Source organism: Echinococcus granulosus, assembly GCF_000524195.1.
Source record: "Echinococcus granulosus chromosome Unknown EG_S00145, whole genome shotgun sequence".
Classification (NCBI taxonomy): domain Eukaryota; kingdom Metazoa; phylum Platyhelminthes; class Cestoda; order Cyclophyllidea; family Taeniidae; genus Echinococcus; species Echinococcus granulosus.
Window position 1 is genome coordinate 113,590 of NW_020170525.1, and position 19,745 is coordinate 133,334.

Here is a 19,745-nt window from a genome sequence, read left to right on the forward strand (position 1 = left end):
GGGGGGCAAGTTCAAGGTCATGAGATAAAGCGTATATTACAAACATACATCCACTGGTTTTCGTAACTGTAAGGCTATAAAGGTATCAAACTTTGAAACACGGGTCAGATATTTTCGCCATTAAAGAGCACATTTGAGTTTTTTGTAAGTTTAAATTATTTAAGAGCAGCAATAAGCTTATAATATTATGGAAAACTTATAATAGACAAGATTACAATTGATTAGAAAGCTACAAAGCAAAAGCGACAATAATACATGCTTTCAGGCAGGGAAGGTTTTAGCACTCAGAAACGAAAATGACTATTGAAACCCTACACAAATGTTTTTCTGTTTCCAGATAGAAAACTGCTTTTTATTAATGAGTCAATGACTACTTACTTTACGCATCTTAATTTTTGTTTCAAATTTCCGTCGCACGCGTGCGGTCTGCATGATTGATAGGCTTTGGTACCTCGTTAGCTAATTGGGTCCCGGCTGCTTGATGGTCTCGGCAGATCTAGAGACGTTGAATATTCTTTCGCTTAAAAATCCTTCTCTAAGAGGTAAAATATTCTGTATAATCATTTTAAGCTACAAACGACTACGAGAAGGCTTTAACTTATCAGTATCTCGAGTGGAAACAAAAATTTGTCGGATTTAGTGGTAATAAAGCAAATCAGAAAAGTCAACTTACGGTACATGCCGAATCTTGTTTAGAATATTTTCAGGCACTTTCGGAGGACTTATTGTCGCGTGTGTTCCTCACTGGCAACTCGTTAAAAGGCATCGATATAGTTATCGCTCAATGTATCGAAGATCATTTGGTAGGGGTGAATGGGTTTTTGAATTTCTATTTAAGTTTGGCATGTCCTTTGAAGAGAAGGAGAAGCTGTGTGGTGCTCTGCGCTGGTACACTCTTGTGCAAAAGCTTTATCCATCTTTGATGTTTGTGCCCTTCCAGCGAACGAAAATCTACTGAACCTATTTCTGTCATCTCCACCTTTATCTTTTGTCGTTTTACGTCTGTTTTGGATGATATGGGGATCAATGTGTAAATACTGTCGAAATTAATAAAGCTTTTGCCCCAGGCTGTTCTCTCCAACTTCCTACTACGGGCTTTCTGTTCCAATTCCAGCCTCGTCCTTTTGTTTTCTCCATAGAAAACCATGAATTTCGACGGAGCCATCGTTCTCGCTCCTATGGTCCGCGTCTCTACGCATCCAATGCGTTTACTCGCTCTTCGCTACGGCGCCACGTACGTCTACACCGAGGTATGTTTGCTTTCACGAAAGCGATATTGCGTCTTGTTAGCTAATGCAGAATCAAAACTACGGTAGCTTCGTTTGGTTACACTAACTTGCTTTCTCTTCCTTACAGGAAATAATTGACTACAAACTTCTTAGAACAACCCGCTTGGAAAACAGTGAGTCTGAAATGCCTGAGTAACAGTCATTTGTTTTCTACACACGGGCAGGCATATCATTATAATCTTGCCTTATTAGAGAAACTGGGAACCGTTGATTATGTTTACGATGATGGTTCCATTGTGTTCCGTACGTCGACCGAGGAGAAGGGCAAAGTCGTACTTCAGCTGGTAAGTGCGATTCTCAGCTTGACACTCCGCATTTCCAATCGGGCAGAAGCTGAACGCACTTCCTTTTGCTTTCCTTAGGGTACAGCGGATGCTAAACGAGCTCTGATGGCTGCACAGAAGGTGTGAGTTTATATACGACTTCAGCTGGATTTAGAATTTGCATCTTGTCCTGTTTATTATTCCCCCACCTTTATTCTCAGTCAAGGTGATGTCGCTGCAATCGATGTAAATATGGGCTGCCCCAAGTATTACTCCATCAAAGTGCGTTACTTCTTCATGTGATAACTAGTTGCATATTGCTTTTTATCAATTGATTTCGACACTTTGAGGTATTTATTAATTGGACAGATCTTCGCCTTTTCATTTAGTGTTATTTCGGTTATTTTCTTGTGAAAGTGTAGGCATTATAGGTGAATATCCCATTTTTGACGTAACCTCATTTCAAATTGTTGAGCACTTGATAGGAAGGTAGAATTGGTCCTTTGGTTGAATCATTTATCTAATCATTGAGTCTATCTTTTTTCAGTCCCATATTTTCCTACCCTTCACATGATTAGACGTATTGTTTAAAAGCTGTTTTTTTCCTTCCAGGGTGGTATGGGCGCTGCACTTCTACGAAATCCGGAGAAGATAAAAACCGTTAGTTGGCTTATCTTTTGATATCCTCACACGTTCAGATAATTGTTATTACAATTGCATGGATAATCGCTGTGATAGATGTAAATATCTTGTCGCTGGACAAAAGTGATGCGAAACCATGAGGTTGGTCAGCACTAATTTTTTGTTAATTTTATTTTGAATTAGAATCCAGCAGATATTTAGCCCTTTGCTCTAAGTGCTTGACTGAATGAGGTGCAATTGTTGTTTGGGGGGTGACCGTATTTTGTTCGTCTTAGATTCTGACCAAACTCGTTCAATTCCTTCGTGTCCCCGTGACTTGCAAGATAAGGATCCTTAGCACGGTACGTTGGCAACATTTGTATCTCTGCGATTTTGCCGTTTCTTATATTGCTGGGAGCTTTCATGCTTGTTTCATAGGCTATATCTATTGGTGATCTAAGTATTTGTCATTCATTTGTTGCGTATTCCCACAAAGTTACGTATATTTCTGTAATAGGAAATTATTAAATTACCCGAATACATTTGAGCACATGAGCAATTTCATCGTGATAACAGACATTTTTTTCTTTGTCTTTTATACGGTACATTAAATTCTTTTCGTTTTGAGAATTGAAAGAAGTCAAATGTATACACTGACACACCCTGTCTGATTTAGGATACAGCCTTACTGATTTACCTTCTTTTCAAGTCTTCATAACGGTGTTTAATTGGTCCAAAACTGATAGCCTTTCGATGCACAGGAATGATTCCAATAGTTTACCGAAAATGCAAGCAATTTTGGTCTCGGATTTCGAGTACATTTTGAACTGAAAGGACTTGTCTTTCCTCATATAGAATGAATCTCAGAAGCAAATTTACCGCTTTTTTTTTACAGTTACCAAGTTTGTGCTCTATTTTGTGCAGCATTTTGCCAATTTGGTCGTTTTAAGCAGCTGAAATTGGAGACGTATCTGCGTTTTATTTTAACCAATTCCAAAAAAAGCTCTTGTCTTTTTCGTCTGTATTTCTACCTACTACAAACACGTTGAATCCTAACTTCCTTCATTTCCTCGCCGTTACAGATGGAGGAAACGCTATCGCTGGTGCGTCTGATCGACTCGACAGGCGTGGCTGCGATAGCGGTTCACGGACGGACGCGCGAAGAGCGTCCGCGTGACCCCAATCACGACGACGTCATTCGCGCCATCTCCCAAGCTATCAAAACCCCGATCCTCGCCAAGTGAGTGTCTTCTCTCCGTTTTCTATGTCTATTACACTGATCACTTGGCGTTAGTTTAGTTTACTGCATGACAGTACTTTAGACAATGCCATATGATTTATTCTTGCTCAAAAGCGTATTGAACTCCAGGTATTTGTGAACGGGGTTGAGTTTTTTACTAACTCCTTTGATAAGAAATTAGCAGGTGTTTGCTTAAATCCTTCAACGATTAGCTGCAAAATCATTTATTAAAAAGTGCCTGCCTCCTATTGATATAATCAAGGTGCATCGTATTACCCTCTCATTTCGTCGATATGGTACTAGTACTGCGGTTTCCTTTGTGTTACCAACTGGTCCATTGACTTCTGGTCAACATTTCTTCTTTTAGCCATGCAATTTTACGTACTTTTTTGTTTGCATGGCGTAAAAGTGGATGTATGACTTGCTAAAGTGATGTAGTTTTCGAGAATGGTTATTGAAAAAAAACTGTTGTTTCTTGATCATGGCACGCGTGGTGAACTCTCCACATTCGGGTCAATTAACTCATTTACTTTTCCAGTCCTGCAAGGCGGATCACTGAGCTATTCATTCGAGTTGTTTGGCAATAGCGCGTCTTCCTCTTTTCCCCTTATAATCACTGAATCATTGCAGTGGTTTTGAGATTTCACTGGATGAGCTGTCTGTGGTGAAGGTGGGAATATAAAGTAATTTTGGTAGAACTTTACACATATTAAACATATGGTTTCAGTAAATGATTCCCAAATGCGCGAAATCCGATGTTGAGTAGGACGTCACAGTTATTTCACGAACATTTACACCATTTTCTAAGATAATCGTAGGACACGTGTCCCCTGAAGGTGGAATGAAATAATTTCTAGAAAGCTTATATAGGATTTTTTGAGATTGTAAGTCCTTTTTCATCGGCCTCTATAATGTGGGTTCCCACTACTTCTAGCATATTAGGTGAATTGGTAAACTAACTCTGTAGAGACTAAGATGCGGAAGTCCATAAGCAACTGCATTGCTTTGAAGTGAATGCTCAAAGCCGTTTGTAACCATTGTGATGGGTGCGGTGTGTACAAATGACTTGGCTTGCTTGAGATCCACCAACCTTCGTCTGCGTGGAAGTGGAAATGTTGTGTTAAAGCATGAATTCCACCTTAAATTTGGCTGTTTTTTCACCTCTCCTGCAGCGGTGGCTCCAGGGATACAATTCGCCTGTACGAAGACATTGAATTCTTCCGTCAAGCGACAGGTGCGGCAGGTGTGATGATTGCCCGTGCGGCCATGTGGAACCCGGCCATTTTTGCTCCACCGCCACTCGACGCACCGCCACCTTCTGACGTGCAACTCGTCCGTGAGTATCTTCAACTTGTAAGTGTCTTTATCAATTTCAGCCCCTGTAAATAGTCGCCTAATTAGCGAAAAATTCTGGCTAAGTTCATTGCTTTGGTTGCGATCCTTTTGATCTACACTCCAAGTAATTTGGTTTCGCAATTATAAAGACGTCTTCCCCTACATTTTGTTCATCAACACCATAATGTGTGCTCGCTTTTTAAGGTGCTGGCTCGCTTCTATAGAAAAAGTGCTTATTCTTATCGCTGAGCTTGTTAAATAACTGAAACCAGCAGAACGCTCTTTGTAGACACTGCCAAAGTAGGTGAGGTTATGAAAAATACTAATATGCCAGCGCGAAGAGTGGAGGACTGTAAACTAGTGTGGAACGATTCAAGCTATGTTTAGACACTGAAAAATTCGTAATACGGTATCCACAGTACTTGAACTGCTGACCACTGCCTTTACTGTGCCTAATATTTGATGGCGCTTTAGTCCATTGCACCGCACACTTTTGGCAGACTGCGCTTATTTCCGAGCTTGTTGTCTACTTCTGTTCTCTGTCTCCTCACTGCCGTCATTATACAGCTGCATTTTTACCTTTACGTCTTTATGAGTACCTGCCACGTCACGATATAGTACGTATCTGCCCATGGTGGATGTGCTTGTGAGGCCATTTTGAACTATATTCCTCTTTTCTTTGCCAACTAGGCAGTGAAATATGACCATCATATCAGCGGAACAAAGATCTGCATTCAGCGCATGTTCAGTGGGAAGACTGGTTTGGCAGAGTACGTAAAGACAGGGTCTGTTGAAACAATGGCAGAGTTATGGTACGTGCTAATGGAAAGTAAAACAGTTATACGGTGATGTAAGAAACAGCTGTCAAGCGTAGCAGTGGACCCCTTGATTATAATATGCGAAGCTTGACGCAATTCACGTTTATGCTATCGTGGCGATTGACCTTATCCTTGACAACACTTTGAAGCGCGTGAGCCTATAAGTGGCTTTGACAAAGGCTCGCGCTAGAGTTGGGATACTAGTATTTTAGGTGGCCCAAACAGAACTCCACGCTACCATGTGGTGTCCGAAGTAAAAGAACAGTCGGAAAATGAAGTTGTCGTCATTTGTTGAAAATAGGAGGCGAATTTCTTATTCAGATACCGGTGAACCTTGCGTGAAATTGAGAAACGCCGCCACTAATGTTGCTGTACACGTATTTTACAAAAATAATATTGTCGCCAAGCTTAACCATAGTTCGACTATACGCTAGCAGGTGCTCGCAGAATTGGTCCCTAATTCCCATATCGACATGTGGTCGGTAACCATATTTGAGGCTCAGTAAGTGCATCCTGACCTCTCTGTCCATGGATTTTTGACACAATTGACCCCATGATACTGATTGGTTCCAATGATGATTGGATTAGTTTAGTATTGATGATGGTAAAAAGTGGCTTGGCACTAGTCGAAAACTGTTTCCGAAATGGCGTTTATTTACAGGTAACCAGTTGGACCAAACTAATTGTTAACCATGACGACTCAATGGCATCACATACGTTCTCTTACTGATCTCACTGTGAAGGTTAGCGGCGAAACTAATCTTTTACGACTAGGTATATGTGTGCATTATGTAGTCATTCATCGTTGATGACTCCTCCGAACACCTAGTTGTGCTAATCATTTGGCCAAAGAAGTTTCCTATTTCTGTTGCCTTGAAGTTTCCTCAGTTTCCTCAATCTTCAGTTGAATTGTTTGTTTTGTGCCGTTTCATGCATAGGTGTAAATGTGAATGTTAGAACAGAAGCACTTATGATATTTCCAGAGGTGTGTGCAGATCCGGCCATGTAAAAAATTTAATGTAGTCATATTGCGTGAAATCGGATAAGCCCTGTGAGACAAATTATCAGGTAATTTCGCAATCGCCCACGCAACAGCTTCAGAGTAGTTTTGGATACTGACCATTCCATCCACTTTTAGCGAGATCTGGAGTCTGCCACAAGAGGTTATCGAGAGCGCCAAACTCTGTTCGGATGACCGCGTTAGCGTTTTGGCGGAAATATCGACGAATGAAAGCTTCTTACAGGGGAAGAAACCGCGTTTGGAAGAGGAAGAGGCGAAGGATGGCAGCGAAGTGCTAACTCTGCCCCTCGGTTTTGTTCGCCATGAGTGGCCGGAAGTCGGTGACTTGCCCAAGCAAATCCTTATGCGGCACTGCAAACGCAAGCAAATCGATTTTCCCACATATTCGACTGTAAATTTTTATAATTGTTGGAATTTGGGCTGTCCAGCCACATCAACCTGACTACAGTAACTTCCACCATTTTTTTTCAACTTCCCATTGATTTTTTCTAAAGTAGTCACATTTAGTATCAGTACTGTATTGCACTGTAAAACATCCAAATTCATTCTCAGGACGAAACCGCCATTGTTTGATAGGTGGTTAGTCCTCATCTGCATGATATTTTACCAATTTCTGCTCTCTTTCATTTGCAGTGATTAGTCGGGTCTGCTCAACTTGGTGTACGAGTTGTCATTTTGAATCGAAAACGCCACCAGATCCACTTATTCGTTAATTTTTTCATTACCATTCTTTTTAAATTAAATCTAATTGCGATTATTACCTTCAATCATGGGTCAGATCACCTGTTCACGAATTACGTTGTCTATTTTAGGTTGAAAACAAGGCGTCAAGAACCTTCAGCAGCATCGTCACGTTGAATGGAGCAAGTTATGCACACAAAATTGCGTAAGTGCTTCAACAGTGGAATGCTTTCTCTGCAACTCATCCTCTAGAAGTATAGTGGCATCGATGTTTTTGCTATTGTTGGTGTAATTGATTCAAGTTGTCCTGCTTCCCTTGGAGTTCCAATTCGATGAACGCGTGACGATGGGGGGCTGGGCTTATTGCTGCGAAGTACTAAGCACCACTTCATTTTGCAGTTCCACCACGAAAAGATTCGCGGAACAGGCAGCTGCATTGGCTTGTCTAACACATTTGGGCATTTGGCCTCCGACACAGACAAACGAGAAGAATTCGTGATTCTTTTTGAGATAGCCATGTCTTCGTGATGATTATGCCGAAATGATTTATGTAAGTGTATATAAGCAAAATGTCTGTATTGTTTGTACCTAGATTTTGTGCATACATAGTGCACTTTTTGAGCCATTCTCGAAGACACAATGAGGCGGGTGACAGTATAAGTAATTGGTTTGTCAGCACATCGAAAGACTAGGAGGAGCTATCTATTGGTGTATGTGACTCGAGGAGGACGTCATGCTAGTCGAATCACCGAGGAATCAAACTATGATTGTGCAACGACATTGACTAAGACCTCAGGGACGAAATCACCCGCTCACATAATTCGAAATATGGTTGAGTGCATTTAAGTTATCGGCCGTCCATAGGTCAAAGGCTTGATGTAAGCGCTGGACTATAATGAAGTGGATTAGAAATTATCACACTGAGGTGATGGCGCGGGTGGTAATTGGGGTGTGGAACGATGTTGGATTAGAATGCCCTTTCCAAGCAACCTGTATGTAATTGTGTGGTCCAGTGACAAATATACTTGAGGAGGCATCTAGTATCCAGTTAAGGCGGAAGGTGGAGGAGCTGCGGGTATTGCGTCTGCTATTGAATTATTTGTGTTGTCCTCAGGACAGGAATTGGTGAGTTGTGTCTGCATACCAAACTGTAAGATAGCATTGAAAACAGTGTCCGAAACGATGGGTGGCATTTGCAATGACATCGTTGTTTTGGTACAGATTGTGGTGATAAGTGCATGTCAAAAGGTCGATGTGGTTTAAGCAGTGATTTTAGAGCATCCACCTAGTTCAACACGCTGCCATGACCAGTTTTAATCACTTCAAAGTCAGGTCTTACAAGCGGCTTGAACTTGACCGCATCAGGTGCAGATTGTGGCTATTTTATGGATATAAACCCATGCATGACTTCATACTTGCGCTGAGAACAACAGAAAGAGCACAAGTACTATTTTACATCATCATTTGATGAATGAATTTGAAGGGCGAGGAATGATGTGTGGTATTAACAATGGCAGAGTGCGAATGAACAGGTAATCTAAGACAATTTTGCGGTGGGCTAGGTTTATTTCTGCAATAAACGGAGCAATAGAATTCTACTTGCGAAAAATACCCAAAAAACTGTGCCGTTGAAGTTGTTGACAGTATTCCGCGCGCCCGATGCCACAGTCGAACTGTGTGTCTTCCGCCAGTGACCCCATAGAGTAAATCCTGAGCTCAATGACTAGCTTTGCGGGACTGCAATAGCCTAGGAGTCAGTTGAGTCGATTTGTCATGACTGTCGTAATCACACAGTAGCTAATTTTCTTCTGGTAAATTGTTTTTAATTGCTCTGCATTGCTTTGCCGAACGACAGATATCCTCTTTTAGGTGAAAGATCCGCAAAGCACGCCTTATTGCCTGGCTGAAAGACGAATTGTTGAAGAAACTTCAGTAGGCTAGTTGGTGTCACGAAAGCAGTCTCAATATTGGTGCCATAAATTTATCCATGATGCAAACCAAAATGAAACACTTGGAGCATACAGATCAGCGGAATTCTGTACTCAAACGACTCCACCACACCGCGCCCCTGTAGTCAGTAGCATTGATAAACCAATCCGATTGTGTTCTTACCTGATGTGTCGTCGTAAATAACGGCTTCAGTAATAACACTTGGTCATCTCTTTCATCTTATACTTGAGCTAGGCATCAACAAGTTTAAACACATTACTGAGATAGAAACTGAGATCTCGATTGCACAACATCCTGCAACTTCTAGCATAAAAAAGCACCTCTCGTGCTGTTTAGTATTTGCTACTATCAATTCCAGAAAACTGTGTAGAGTTGATGATTGATGAGACATTACTGACCTAGTAGCGCAGTAAACCATATAGAATGATACCTACAAATACCGAGTTTTACATCGTTTAAGAAGAGAGAATAAGGCCTGGATAAGAATGCAATTTACAAGCATAGTTGTCACGTGAGTGTTGCAAATACACGGGTCTTAGAGGGGTGAAAATCTGCAGATGGGGTCATTGGAGAGGTGCGAGGGGACGGTTGAAACAAAGGCTTAGGGAATCTAAGAACTCGGTACTATTCTGCTTCGGTAAGTTCACTGTTCCTGCGTTTAATTCGTGAATGAAACCGCACAGTTGACAGTCTATTCTGTTCGGGCTCTGTGGTGAAGAAATAGGCAAAGTCCGCTAGGAATTTCCTTCATTTATCCAATCATTCATTTCCGCCTCACCCATTTTGCAATCACCACCGAATCATTCACTCAGGCCTTGTCCACCTGCCAAATCCCACATTCTCTTGGCCGTTTTGAGGAGTCGTATCTGGTGTTTTCCGTGCAACAATTCCAATCCCAATATTTCGCACTTTTAGGCTGCGTGCTGTCTTTTTATCACTCATCTACACATTGCTACGAACTCCGTGAGACTGCATACCACGCTGCAGCACCGATAAAGTAAGACTGTCTGGACGTAGAGGGATGCGAACATGGTTGACAAGTTTGCCTGAGGACATTCACCTACTTATAAGTTATTGCCTTGCAATGCTCAAAACAGCCATTTGCGGTGAGGGTTGCAAACTATAACTCAGCGACCGTCCTGTACACCTTTTTGTCCATTGGAATTAAAACTCCTTCGCACAATAAAATCCCATGAACTTTGAAAACTGGAGACTCACAATGTAAATCTCTCGTTTCGAAAAATGTTCGTGTGATTTCTAACAATTTAGAAGTAGTAATACCTGCATAAACCTCCTGTTTAGATAGCGTTTCTCTCATAAATTTAATTTTCTATGAGCTTGTAAAGTACCGTACAAGTGATAAACCTCCACATCCTCAACATGATAGTAGTGCTGCTTGGATAACTGTTGGTAGGTGTGACTGTCCTATCTTGATTTCTGCAACTTAATGACTTATAGTTACGTTTAAGTGCGTAGTCAGCAAACGTGTAGTAAGGGACGCTTCAAGACTCCATTAAATTCAGAGTTTATCTGACAGCCATCACGGGCACTTGAGCATTACTTCAAGAGATTATTTTGGCAAGCATTTGTGATACAAAAGAATTTGGTAAACTAAAATAAATTTTCTAGCCTGATTACTTGCTGGCCTCTGTAGATATATGAATTTTCCAATAGCAGCTGAATATTTGGTTCGCATAAGTTAAATTGCTCAACCTGGCGTAACTATTTGAATAGATCTGTCAAGATGCGATTGTAAAGGGTAGCGACGATAGACGCATTGTGTGAGTAGACGGATGAATTTGTAGATGGATGAATAAATGCGTTTGAGAGGGCTTGATAGTTGCAATGATTTAATTGTGATGATGGGGCGGAGTGATATAAGGAGAGATGAATAATTGTATTTGAGACAAATAAATAGACGGGATCGAGGGATGGATGGATGAGTTTAATAGCAATGAATGGAGTTGTTAAGGGTGGAATGAGGAATTGGAGTCGTAGCAGCCAAAAAGAGCACTAAGATGGGCACAAGCATAACTCAAGACTTAGATCTGGGGTGTGTGAGCGGATAATCGGGTGGATGGATTTGAGGCGGACTGAGCTACGACTGATACCATCTTCGACCTAGAAGGAGCGCTTGTCATGGGCTGTCTTGATCAGCATTAACGGTGTAATGAAAAGTTCCCATATGAAGAAGAACGCCATGACTACAGAAGGAAAGCGGCCCTGATTGTAGATTTTGGTGATTAGATGTGTCACTAGCTCTGCGTTCATTATTTCACTAAGTTATATTTAGTTCCATGTTTGTTTTGTTTATGCACAACTTTGCCCTTATTTAAAGCTTGCTAATCTTTTAACGGAACCTGGCACTGAAAATTTTAAAAATGCATTGGCGAATACCGGTCTTTTCTTTTTTGACGATTTTACGCATTATTTAAATCCGAGTTTACTGCTGTCAGTCGGAGCATCTGTGGAAGTAGGTGGACTCTGACAAAGTTGTCAGAACATGCAAATTGGTTCAGTAGAATGTAACACACTGCATAGACTTAAGAATGTGTTGGATATGAGTGACTTATCAATCTCTAGAGCCAATGAAAATCATGATCTGGATTATGTAATAGGTATACACCCTTCCTTATTTCACTGTATTTGAATGTGTACAGACATTTTTTGGGACAGGACCATTGGATTTACACGGTATTGGACTAAAAACTATTTGGTTTATCAAAAACAAACATTTATAAGGGTGACTAAACTACGCTGACGCTACGTCAACGAAGATTTAGTGAGGTTTGTGAAATCCTTCCTCAGAGGGGCGGACCGAGTAATGTCATGTGTGCACATGTGTTAGCCCATTTTAAATAAAGAGTTGGGCCTCGATGATGGGGTTAAAGTGATTTTATAATATTTATCTTGACTAAAGATGGAAGTGAGGAAGCGATATAACACTTCAACCACTGTGAGACTGTAAATCGGAACTTCTTTTGGTGACATTGACAAGGCTAGTTCCTGAGGAACCTTGTGAGCATTTTGTACCACCGTAAAGATACACAGAAACTCAGTGACCGCGCCAAAGCCTTTTTTGTTTTATAAATTTAGTAAGGCAAATGAGAATTAAATATGAGATTTAGAAGGCAGAACTATGTGGAAAATGCATAGTTGTAATCAACTCAAGTAGAGATTCATCGCGACCTGTACTTGTGCCCCAATTAATTTTCCTCAACTTACGTATTACTGGAATGGCTGCACATAGTTACGACTTGTTGCATCTAAATCAAAACAGGGAATTGTGGATGGGACGCAAATAAATAATGGAAATTTTTACTCTGTGGGACCAAAGAAACATCTCATAATGGTGAAAAAATGGACAAATCAGTGTCTGGATGAACATAGCAAAGTTGCATTATGGCCCGCATTTCTGCATTTATGTGCTCTAAATGGTCAACGTTTGTGTTTTTCCAGTTCTACCATTTGACGAAAGTAATTTTAATGTCCACCTTGCTAAATTTGTGTGCTTTTCTTTTTGTTCGCAGACTTCTAATATAGTAGGTAACCGCAGTTTGTTTTAATTTACATGTTCGTTTAAGCTTGAAAAGATGAAATACTGTTGCACCAATAAACTTATGTGCAGTTCCCGTTTAAAGGGCCTTTCTCCAACTTACCCCCTCACTTTTTAGGGCTCAATCACAGCAATATTCAAGATGGTAAAGTGTGTTTTAATACAGCACTACAATCGACAAATCACTTTGCCAATGTCCTTTTTGTATCTTCAACTCCAACTTGGTTCGCCCAGTTTGTATTTAAAATGCCTTAAAATTTACACAATGAAGTCAATTTTGCTAGTTGTATGTTTTATGTGGTCGTAACAACTAGATTGAGGGCTCTTAAATCATCTGACTAACTAATTGTTGGAATTGAGGAACTGAAAAAAATGAAGAAGAGGAAAGAGGAGAACGCAGATGATCGAGAAAATGAATTGGAATAATGTAGCAGTGGGAAGGATTAGAAGGAAGAAAGGAAGGCTAGGCGCGTTTAGGTGAAGGCCGAATTAGGGGTCCTCCTTATGTCTATTTTGTATACCGTACTAAAGCGCAGCGCTTCGATAGTTCATTCAACCCCAGGTTAGATTAAGCGGATACTTAAATCTCCGCAGATTGTGCTTCAACCCAATGGCGTGGACTTCGGGCCACATCATTTACTCCCCCAACCCTTCTAAAGGTTGGTAAAAATTTTCTTTCATGATACTGTAAATTTTCGCGACTCTAGGATAGACCTGGAACCCTAAATAAGTACTTTTCTCTATTGATATTGAAAAGTAGCAGTCATTGGATTAGTCTGCAAAACTATTCAAAACCCTAGGTGTATTTACTTGAGGCGAAATACACTTAAATGGAGGCACTGAATAAGACAGAGGCATATGAAAATTATCTGTTTTATTAAATTGATGGGCTATTTAAATATGGATAGTTACTTAATTTTCCTTGAATGAAATATCCTTGAGTCTACTTTTTAATTATTCAACGCTGTGTTGTTAGTGATAAGCGTATGAAAGAAGCCAGTGTTTCTTTTTTTTTTAAGGATGGAGGCTATTTCCAGTCCAACGATTGCGAGGCTTTTGTAGAATTTGGTTTAGTAAACTACCCTGGTGAATTCAAGCAAGTGAATACAATGTAGCGATCTTTTTCGATGTACCTTGATTTAAATATTTCCAACAAGAGACTAATAATGAACATCTAAAACCTTGCACGGTGTTTTTTTAGTGTTGCGGTAGGCAGTAGAGAGTTTTTCTAGCTGACAAAAATGACAAACGATCCCGTGTTTCGAGATTAATCTCTTATTCTTAGTTGATGTCAATATATAGTTACAATTGCAGTACTGAGAATACCTCATCTTGTCTTTTGGAAAGCATTTTAGAGGAAAGTTAATGTATGTCCCAGAAAGAGCATCACCGTCAGACGTTTATTTAGCTAAGTTCAACTCTCAACAACCTGATTCGAGGAAGTCAGCGTTTTTACCAAGCATGTATGCTTCTTAGACTGTCATTAATAGAGGAAAGAAAGTCTTTAGCTAGTCATTTGAAAATCAAAGTTTTGGCATAGTGCAATGCAGGCATACCCTCCCACAAGTGTAAATGTTTCGCTCGTCATGCATACACAATGCTCACTTCAGTATGTGCCAAATTTACATTTTATCGAGTCTTTACATAGATTTTTCGAACCAAAAACCATCAATTTACCCAAACCTCAGTGTGGAAAGTAGATTACCCATCCAAAACCAAGCCTTGTACCTACTTCGGTGGAAGATATGATATTTTTTGAAACACCATTTCTACTCACTGGAATGAACACCGCCTCCCTTGATGTGAATTTTATTGAAATACTGGCTTTAGCTTTAGCACCATATTTAGCAAAAATGAAACAAAAACCCAACTTAGGTGATTTGCACAATTCCCTTTGAATTTTTACTGACAAATCATCAATTTTTTTAAATGATGGAGAGCTTTGGTAGTTCTTTATTCAAATTGATTACTTAATTCAAATTTTCTGTGCAGACACAGTCATGTTCACTGTTATCATGCGTTGCGATGATTATTTGTTAGTTTGGATAACTACTCATATTTATCTTTAACGTTAGTTAGGGCGGTTAGTTTTACAAATTCCATGGTGATTGTGTAGCCTACCCAGCGAGGTACAAGGGGGCTTATTCGAAGTACAAAAGTGGCGCCTCACCAGAACCGAGGGATAAACCACTATTGTATTACAGTTGCCTCTAGGGGAATATTTGTACCGTAAAAAGACGTTTTTAATTGGGGTGATGGAAATTAGTCGTCATTCCAAACAATAATGCCGGCTCCAACTTTAAACCCTCGATATATATTGGCCTAATTTTTTTATCACAAGTTAAGCTTATATCCGTCAAAAGCCTCTTTATTTGTCTGTCTTGAGATTCTTTTAGAATTTTAACCAATAACCGTAAATATGCGAAAATAGCTATGAGTCCAGAAAAAAGGACTGACTGTCCAGTCCTTCAGCTAATGGCCACTTGAAGTAGGGTACAAATTAACTTGTTCAGTATGATTCTTCAGTACATTTACATCTATCTCTGTCAGAGTTTAAATTAACCTGCCAAAACTGATAACAAATTCTTTGTATCCGAAAAGTGCTTTGTAGCATTTTTACATCTGATGGCAAAAAATTATGATGCAAAAATAATTTCCTTGACAACATTTTAAGCCCAACCACTAAAGTTCCATTAATCTTACTCTTATGGCTTCATTTAAAACTACCACACAGAGGGAACTACGAGGTGATACGCTCAAGTAACTCATGGCATGTGTCTAAACAACTGCCCCATATGTCAAATTCGGCATTTTCTAATTACCTTGAGTTTGATTTAAACACTACCTGCAATCGAGCTCTACCACCTTAAGGTCTCCTGGTTACATTCATACATCCTGCGAGTGGCATGAGATCTTCACCTCTAAAGATTCATTTTCACCGTCCCAGATTTCATGTGGAATAAGGATTCGATAGAAAAGTAGGGGAGATGGAGGTGTCAATTCGTGTAACCCTGAAGAGTGAATGGAACCCTTATACTTTGCGAATGGAGATTTTTTTGGCACTCATCCTGGCCACTATTTGTGTGTCTACCTGATGGGGTAGTGGGACACGCTGCAACACAATTTTTCTTATATTAATAAATGAGTAAATCTAGAGTTCATCACCACTGTGCACAGCAATTCTAACTTGTATGAATGATCCCAGTGTTCTCACGATTAACCTAGTTACCACAATGAAAATCAACTGTTAGGAGCGAGTTTTGTGTGAAACATTGGGACGAAAATTGGGATATTCAGTAGCCTACTGTATTTCATCTCGAGCTGGCCTTTGGATGTCTATACAAAAGTGATCCGAGTAGTCGCTTCCTCATCCTGTTTTTTTTTTACTGTTAAGCTTTTGAGAGATATATAATGTCTCATTGATTTAATGTGTATTTTCTTGAATCATGTGCTCACTGACGCCCCACCTCTTCAAACATGGCAGTTCCACTAAATGAATTTTCATTTCTTATTCCCTTCCTGATATGATATGCACTTTTCACCGCCCACTAGGTCTAACGCACTAGGCATGCCCCCACTCCCGGGGAAAAGATCTTGTTCGACTTTCTAGTGGTAAATTTCGTGGCTATTTTTGCAAGCAACCCAGAAACGGCTTCTTACTCAGGCCCTCCTGATTGGCTGAAATTCACTTTATATACAATTTAAATGGATTAACACACCCTCCGGGGGCAAGGTCAATCCATTGCCATAATGCACGTGACTAAGACGGCCTGGTCCCCAGCTTTCTCCACCAGCCAGCCGCCAAGCTGGATAGGACTAAGGACGCACACGCACACAAGCATCAGTTCATTAAGTTGTGACGCCACAATGACATCTCTTCTTTAACGGTAAAAAGTCTCGCCTACACAGCATGAATTTGTCTTTCTACCAATACTTTGTCTCGTTTATTTCCATATGGAAAAAGTCATGGATTATAAACACGAATTTGGATAAGCCAGTCCTATTATTTTTTCCCATTTCTCTTCGGTATTAAAAAGTTGATGCTCAATTTTACCAATTTATTTAAAACTTGGCCATCTCTTGAGACTAAAAGTATTAAAGGCTTGGCATAAATGGCACTACCAGATACAAATGAATAGTCGAGTAGTGTTTTTTGCCGTGATGCATAAGTGAGTACCACATTTCTAATTGTCGGTGTCAGGTTAATTTAGCTCAAGACATTCCTGGGCAGTTCATGGTACTTTTCAAAATAAATGTCTCGTAAACCTTAGCAAAATTTGCCTTCGTTTGATTTTAAGATTATATGACAAAACTTGGACAAATCATTTAGACTGAAATGAAAAGCTGTGTGATTAATTTTATTTATTAATCAGATTGAGTGCCTGGATTTGCACTGGTTACTAAGTGCAATCTTCTTGAATAAAATATTCTCATAACTTGTGCTTGAACTTAATATATTCTTTGAGTCTTGAAAGTCTTAACATTTGCAGGCATACAAAAGAATTGCCCACATAATCCAGCCGCAGTTGCACCGAAGTTAAAGCCTTGGCAAATACCTAGTCTATGCCCTATGAAGAGTAACAAATAGAAACTACTACACTAATAGCAATGTTATTAGCAGTAACTTTCAAATTCTGTAAGCATGAGAAAAAAGGGAAAATGTGAGACAAACAAATGCAGATAAAGTTAATTTCGGAACACGTAGAGCCCAAGAAAGAAAGGAATGGAAGAGGATTAAAAAAATCTAACAGCACTGGATTTGTCACAACAGAAGTGCGAAAAGCAGTGTCCTCATGATCATACAACACTTTGTGGACAACATCGGTGAGAGCAGGTGGAGGAGAAGGAATGCAGAGCTTGAAGAGTTGGGCAGGCGGGATGTAGCTGTTAAAAAGTGGGTGGGGGGTAATAGGTGGGTTGATTTATAGCCCCAACGCCGCCGCCGCCTCCCATTGGCTGTTGTTGGTGTGGTGGTGTGGGACCTGCACTGGCGGGTGGTGGAGGGTACATGTCGTCAATGCCTGCTGAGCTGCCTGTCCCTGGTTCCATGGAAGAAGGAACGAAACCATTGCCAAGAGGGCTTTGCCCACCGGCACGGAAACGCAATAGTGCCATGAACGTGAGACCACTCTGGAGACAATTGGGGTGTAATTCATTAGAATTGGAGTAGTTGTAGAAGAGGAGTTCAAGACACCCCCAGTGATTTAATTTTGAGGGAATACTACTGGAGCAATGCCACCCTCTGTTTAAGGCGATGCGACCTGTTACTCACGGACCAGTCCGCACACCGTTAATCATAGTGCTAGAACGGAGTGTATGAAACCATATGCAACGATACAGCCTCCTGCAAATGAAGATGTTAGGCTCGTGGATATACACTTTTCAGAGGTCTTCGAGCACAAAACGGTGATGTGGAGCTCTGGTATAAGAATAACGTCCGCATGTTTCAAAGACGATCGAATGTGTGTCAGTGAGGATCCTAGAAGTGATAGTACTGCATCAAGCCGCCGAATGTAGAACTCGATCTCTAATAAGCAACACATGATCCAACTTGAGCTTACAGTAACTTTTACTTTTTCTCCGTGATTCTTGAGCATTATAAGTGAACAAATATTTTGTGCTCTATGGAATTACTTTGCCGCTTTCGTTAGACTTCAAGAGTCCAAACCTGATTTAAACTTTCTTTGCAGAGGTCCCAATTCAGCTCTTTTAAGTTCAGGGCGCATAAAACCCACCAAAACACCCCTCTGCATCCACAATTTTGGTATTCGCATGGATAGAATTAAGGAAGAGCCGAAAATAAAAGTTTTGCTTGAGTGTGAGCAGGAGAAAGTGAAGTGCCCTCTTCCAGGATTTGGGCACCATGGGCACCATTTCACAATCTGGACACAGATGATAACAAATATCATCTACTTTATATCTATTGGATCATCATACATCTATTTGGATATAAAATAGAAATCATTCTACTGACTTTAAATAAGTAAACAATTTACCAAAGTGCAGCAAAAGTTTGACATGTATTTTTATATGCGCAAAATCTGTGAGAACATTAGCAAATAATGTAATAATGTAATGTAATGTACTTTTAATGAAAATCAAGAGGTGGATTTTCAGATCAGTGGTGGAGCGATTAGGTTAATCGTAATTTCCAATGTGTTACCTGGGTAGCATAAGCTGAGCACTTTTGCGTATCCAAGTAGCCAAAAGCTTGCTGAAAAAGTATGATTGACAAATCTAAGTTCAAATTTATCTGCGGCATCAAGAACGCAATGATTCTCTTTCTTAATTTTTGTAACTATTTTACGTAGAAGGGTTTTGGATACACTGGTTGAGTATTTAGCATTACTACCTTCTGCACATAGGTCATTTAATCTTTTTTCTCAAGAATACTGCTACTGGAATAGAAAACAGTTGCTTTCCATTGTATAGCACCATCTATTCTTCCGTGACGCAAAAGAGGCTTTTGGAAGCGATTCATCCGTGCCTGAGTAATTCACCTAAAATTTGCAAATAATTGGTGTTGTTTCGCAAACCCATAGGGGAAGTGACCTGATACTTTTTATAGGTAAAAGCGATGAAGGCTTCAAATTTTGATGTTGACGAGATAATTGCGCGCTGAACAAAGTTACAATAAATCGAGAATAACTTCATGCATTAAAGTGGCTAGTAAAAAGAAGTTTCGTTAAATTTAGTCAAAATCATTTGATTTACCTAAGAGTTTAACAAAACCAGCATACAAATTTCGCCTTATTATTGCCTTAGAATCCTTTAAATTTATTTTCGAGTCAAACTGAGCGGTATTTTAGCAACGTGATTTAGGATCGAGATGTGGTTCATCAAGTCGCATAAGACAAGTTGATGCAAGGGAATCAAATATCAAAGCTCTCACATAATAGTAGCACATTTCCAGCGATAATAAGCGAGTACTTTTGCGAACCATGCGTATTTGAGTGTACCGCTTAGCTGAC

At 40.1% G+C, this 19,745-nt stretch overlaps 2 protein-coding genes across 2 annotated transcripts; one reads left to right on the forward strand and one right to left on the reverse strand. All coding sequences in view use genetic code 11, as the record gives it.

Moving 5' to 3' along the window:
* Nucleotides 1-844: 844 nt before the first annotated feature.
* EGR_09375 (tRNA-dihydrouridine synthase 2-like protein) lies at nucleotides 845-7,767 on the forward strand (the record flags this gene model as incomplete). The annotated part of the gene is made up of 14 exons (XM_024498624.1): nucleotides 845-898; nucleotides 1,140-1,250; nucleotides 1,357-1,402; nucleotides 1,482-1,573; nucleotides 1,652-1,695; nucleotides 1,774-1,834; nucleotides 2,165-2,212; nucleotides 2,470-2,535; nucleotides 3,256-3,413; nucleotides 4,586-4,766; nucleotides 5,439-5,560; nucleotides 6,705-6,978; nucleotides 7,400-7,473; nucleotides 7,668-7,767. 14 exons carry the CDS (start codon nucleotides 845-847, stop codon nucleotides 7,765-7,767), a joined length of 1,431 nt encoding a protein of 476 aa, XP_024346963.1.
* Nucleotides 7,768-13,099: 5,332 nt separating this feature from the next.
* Nucleotides 13,100-19,428, reverse strand: EGR_09376 (hypothetical protein; the record flags this gene model as incomplete). The annotated part of the gene is made up of 5 exons (XM_024498625.1): nucleotides 13,100-13,137; nucleotides 14,503-14,725; nucleotides 17,257-17,342; nucleotides 18,938-19,129; nucleotides 19,275-19,428. 5 exons carry the CDS (start codon nucleotides 19,426-19,428, stop codon nucleotides 13,100-13,102), a joined length of 693 nt encoding a protein of 230 aa, XP_024346964.1.
* Nucleotides 19,429-19,745: the final 317 nt, after the last annotated feature.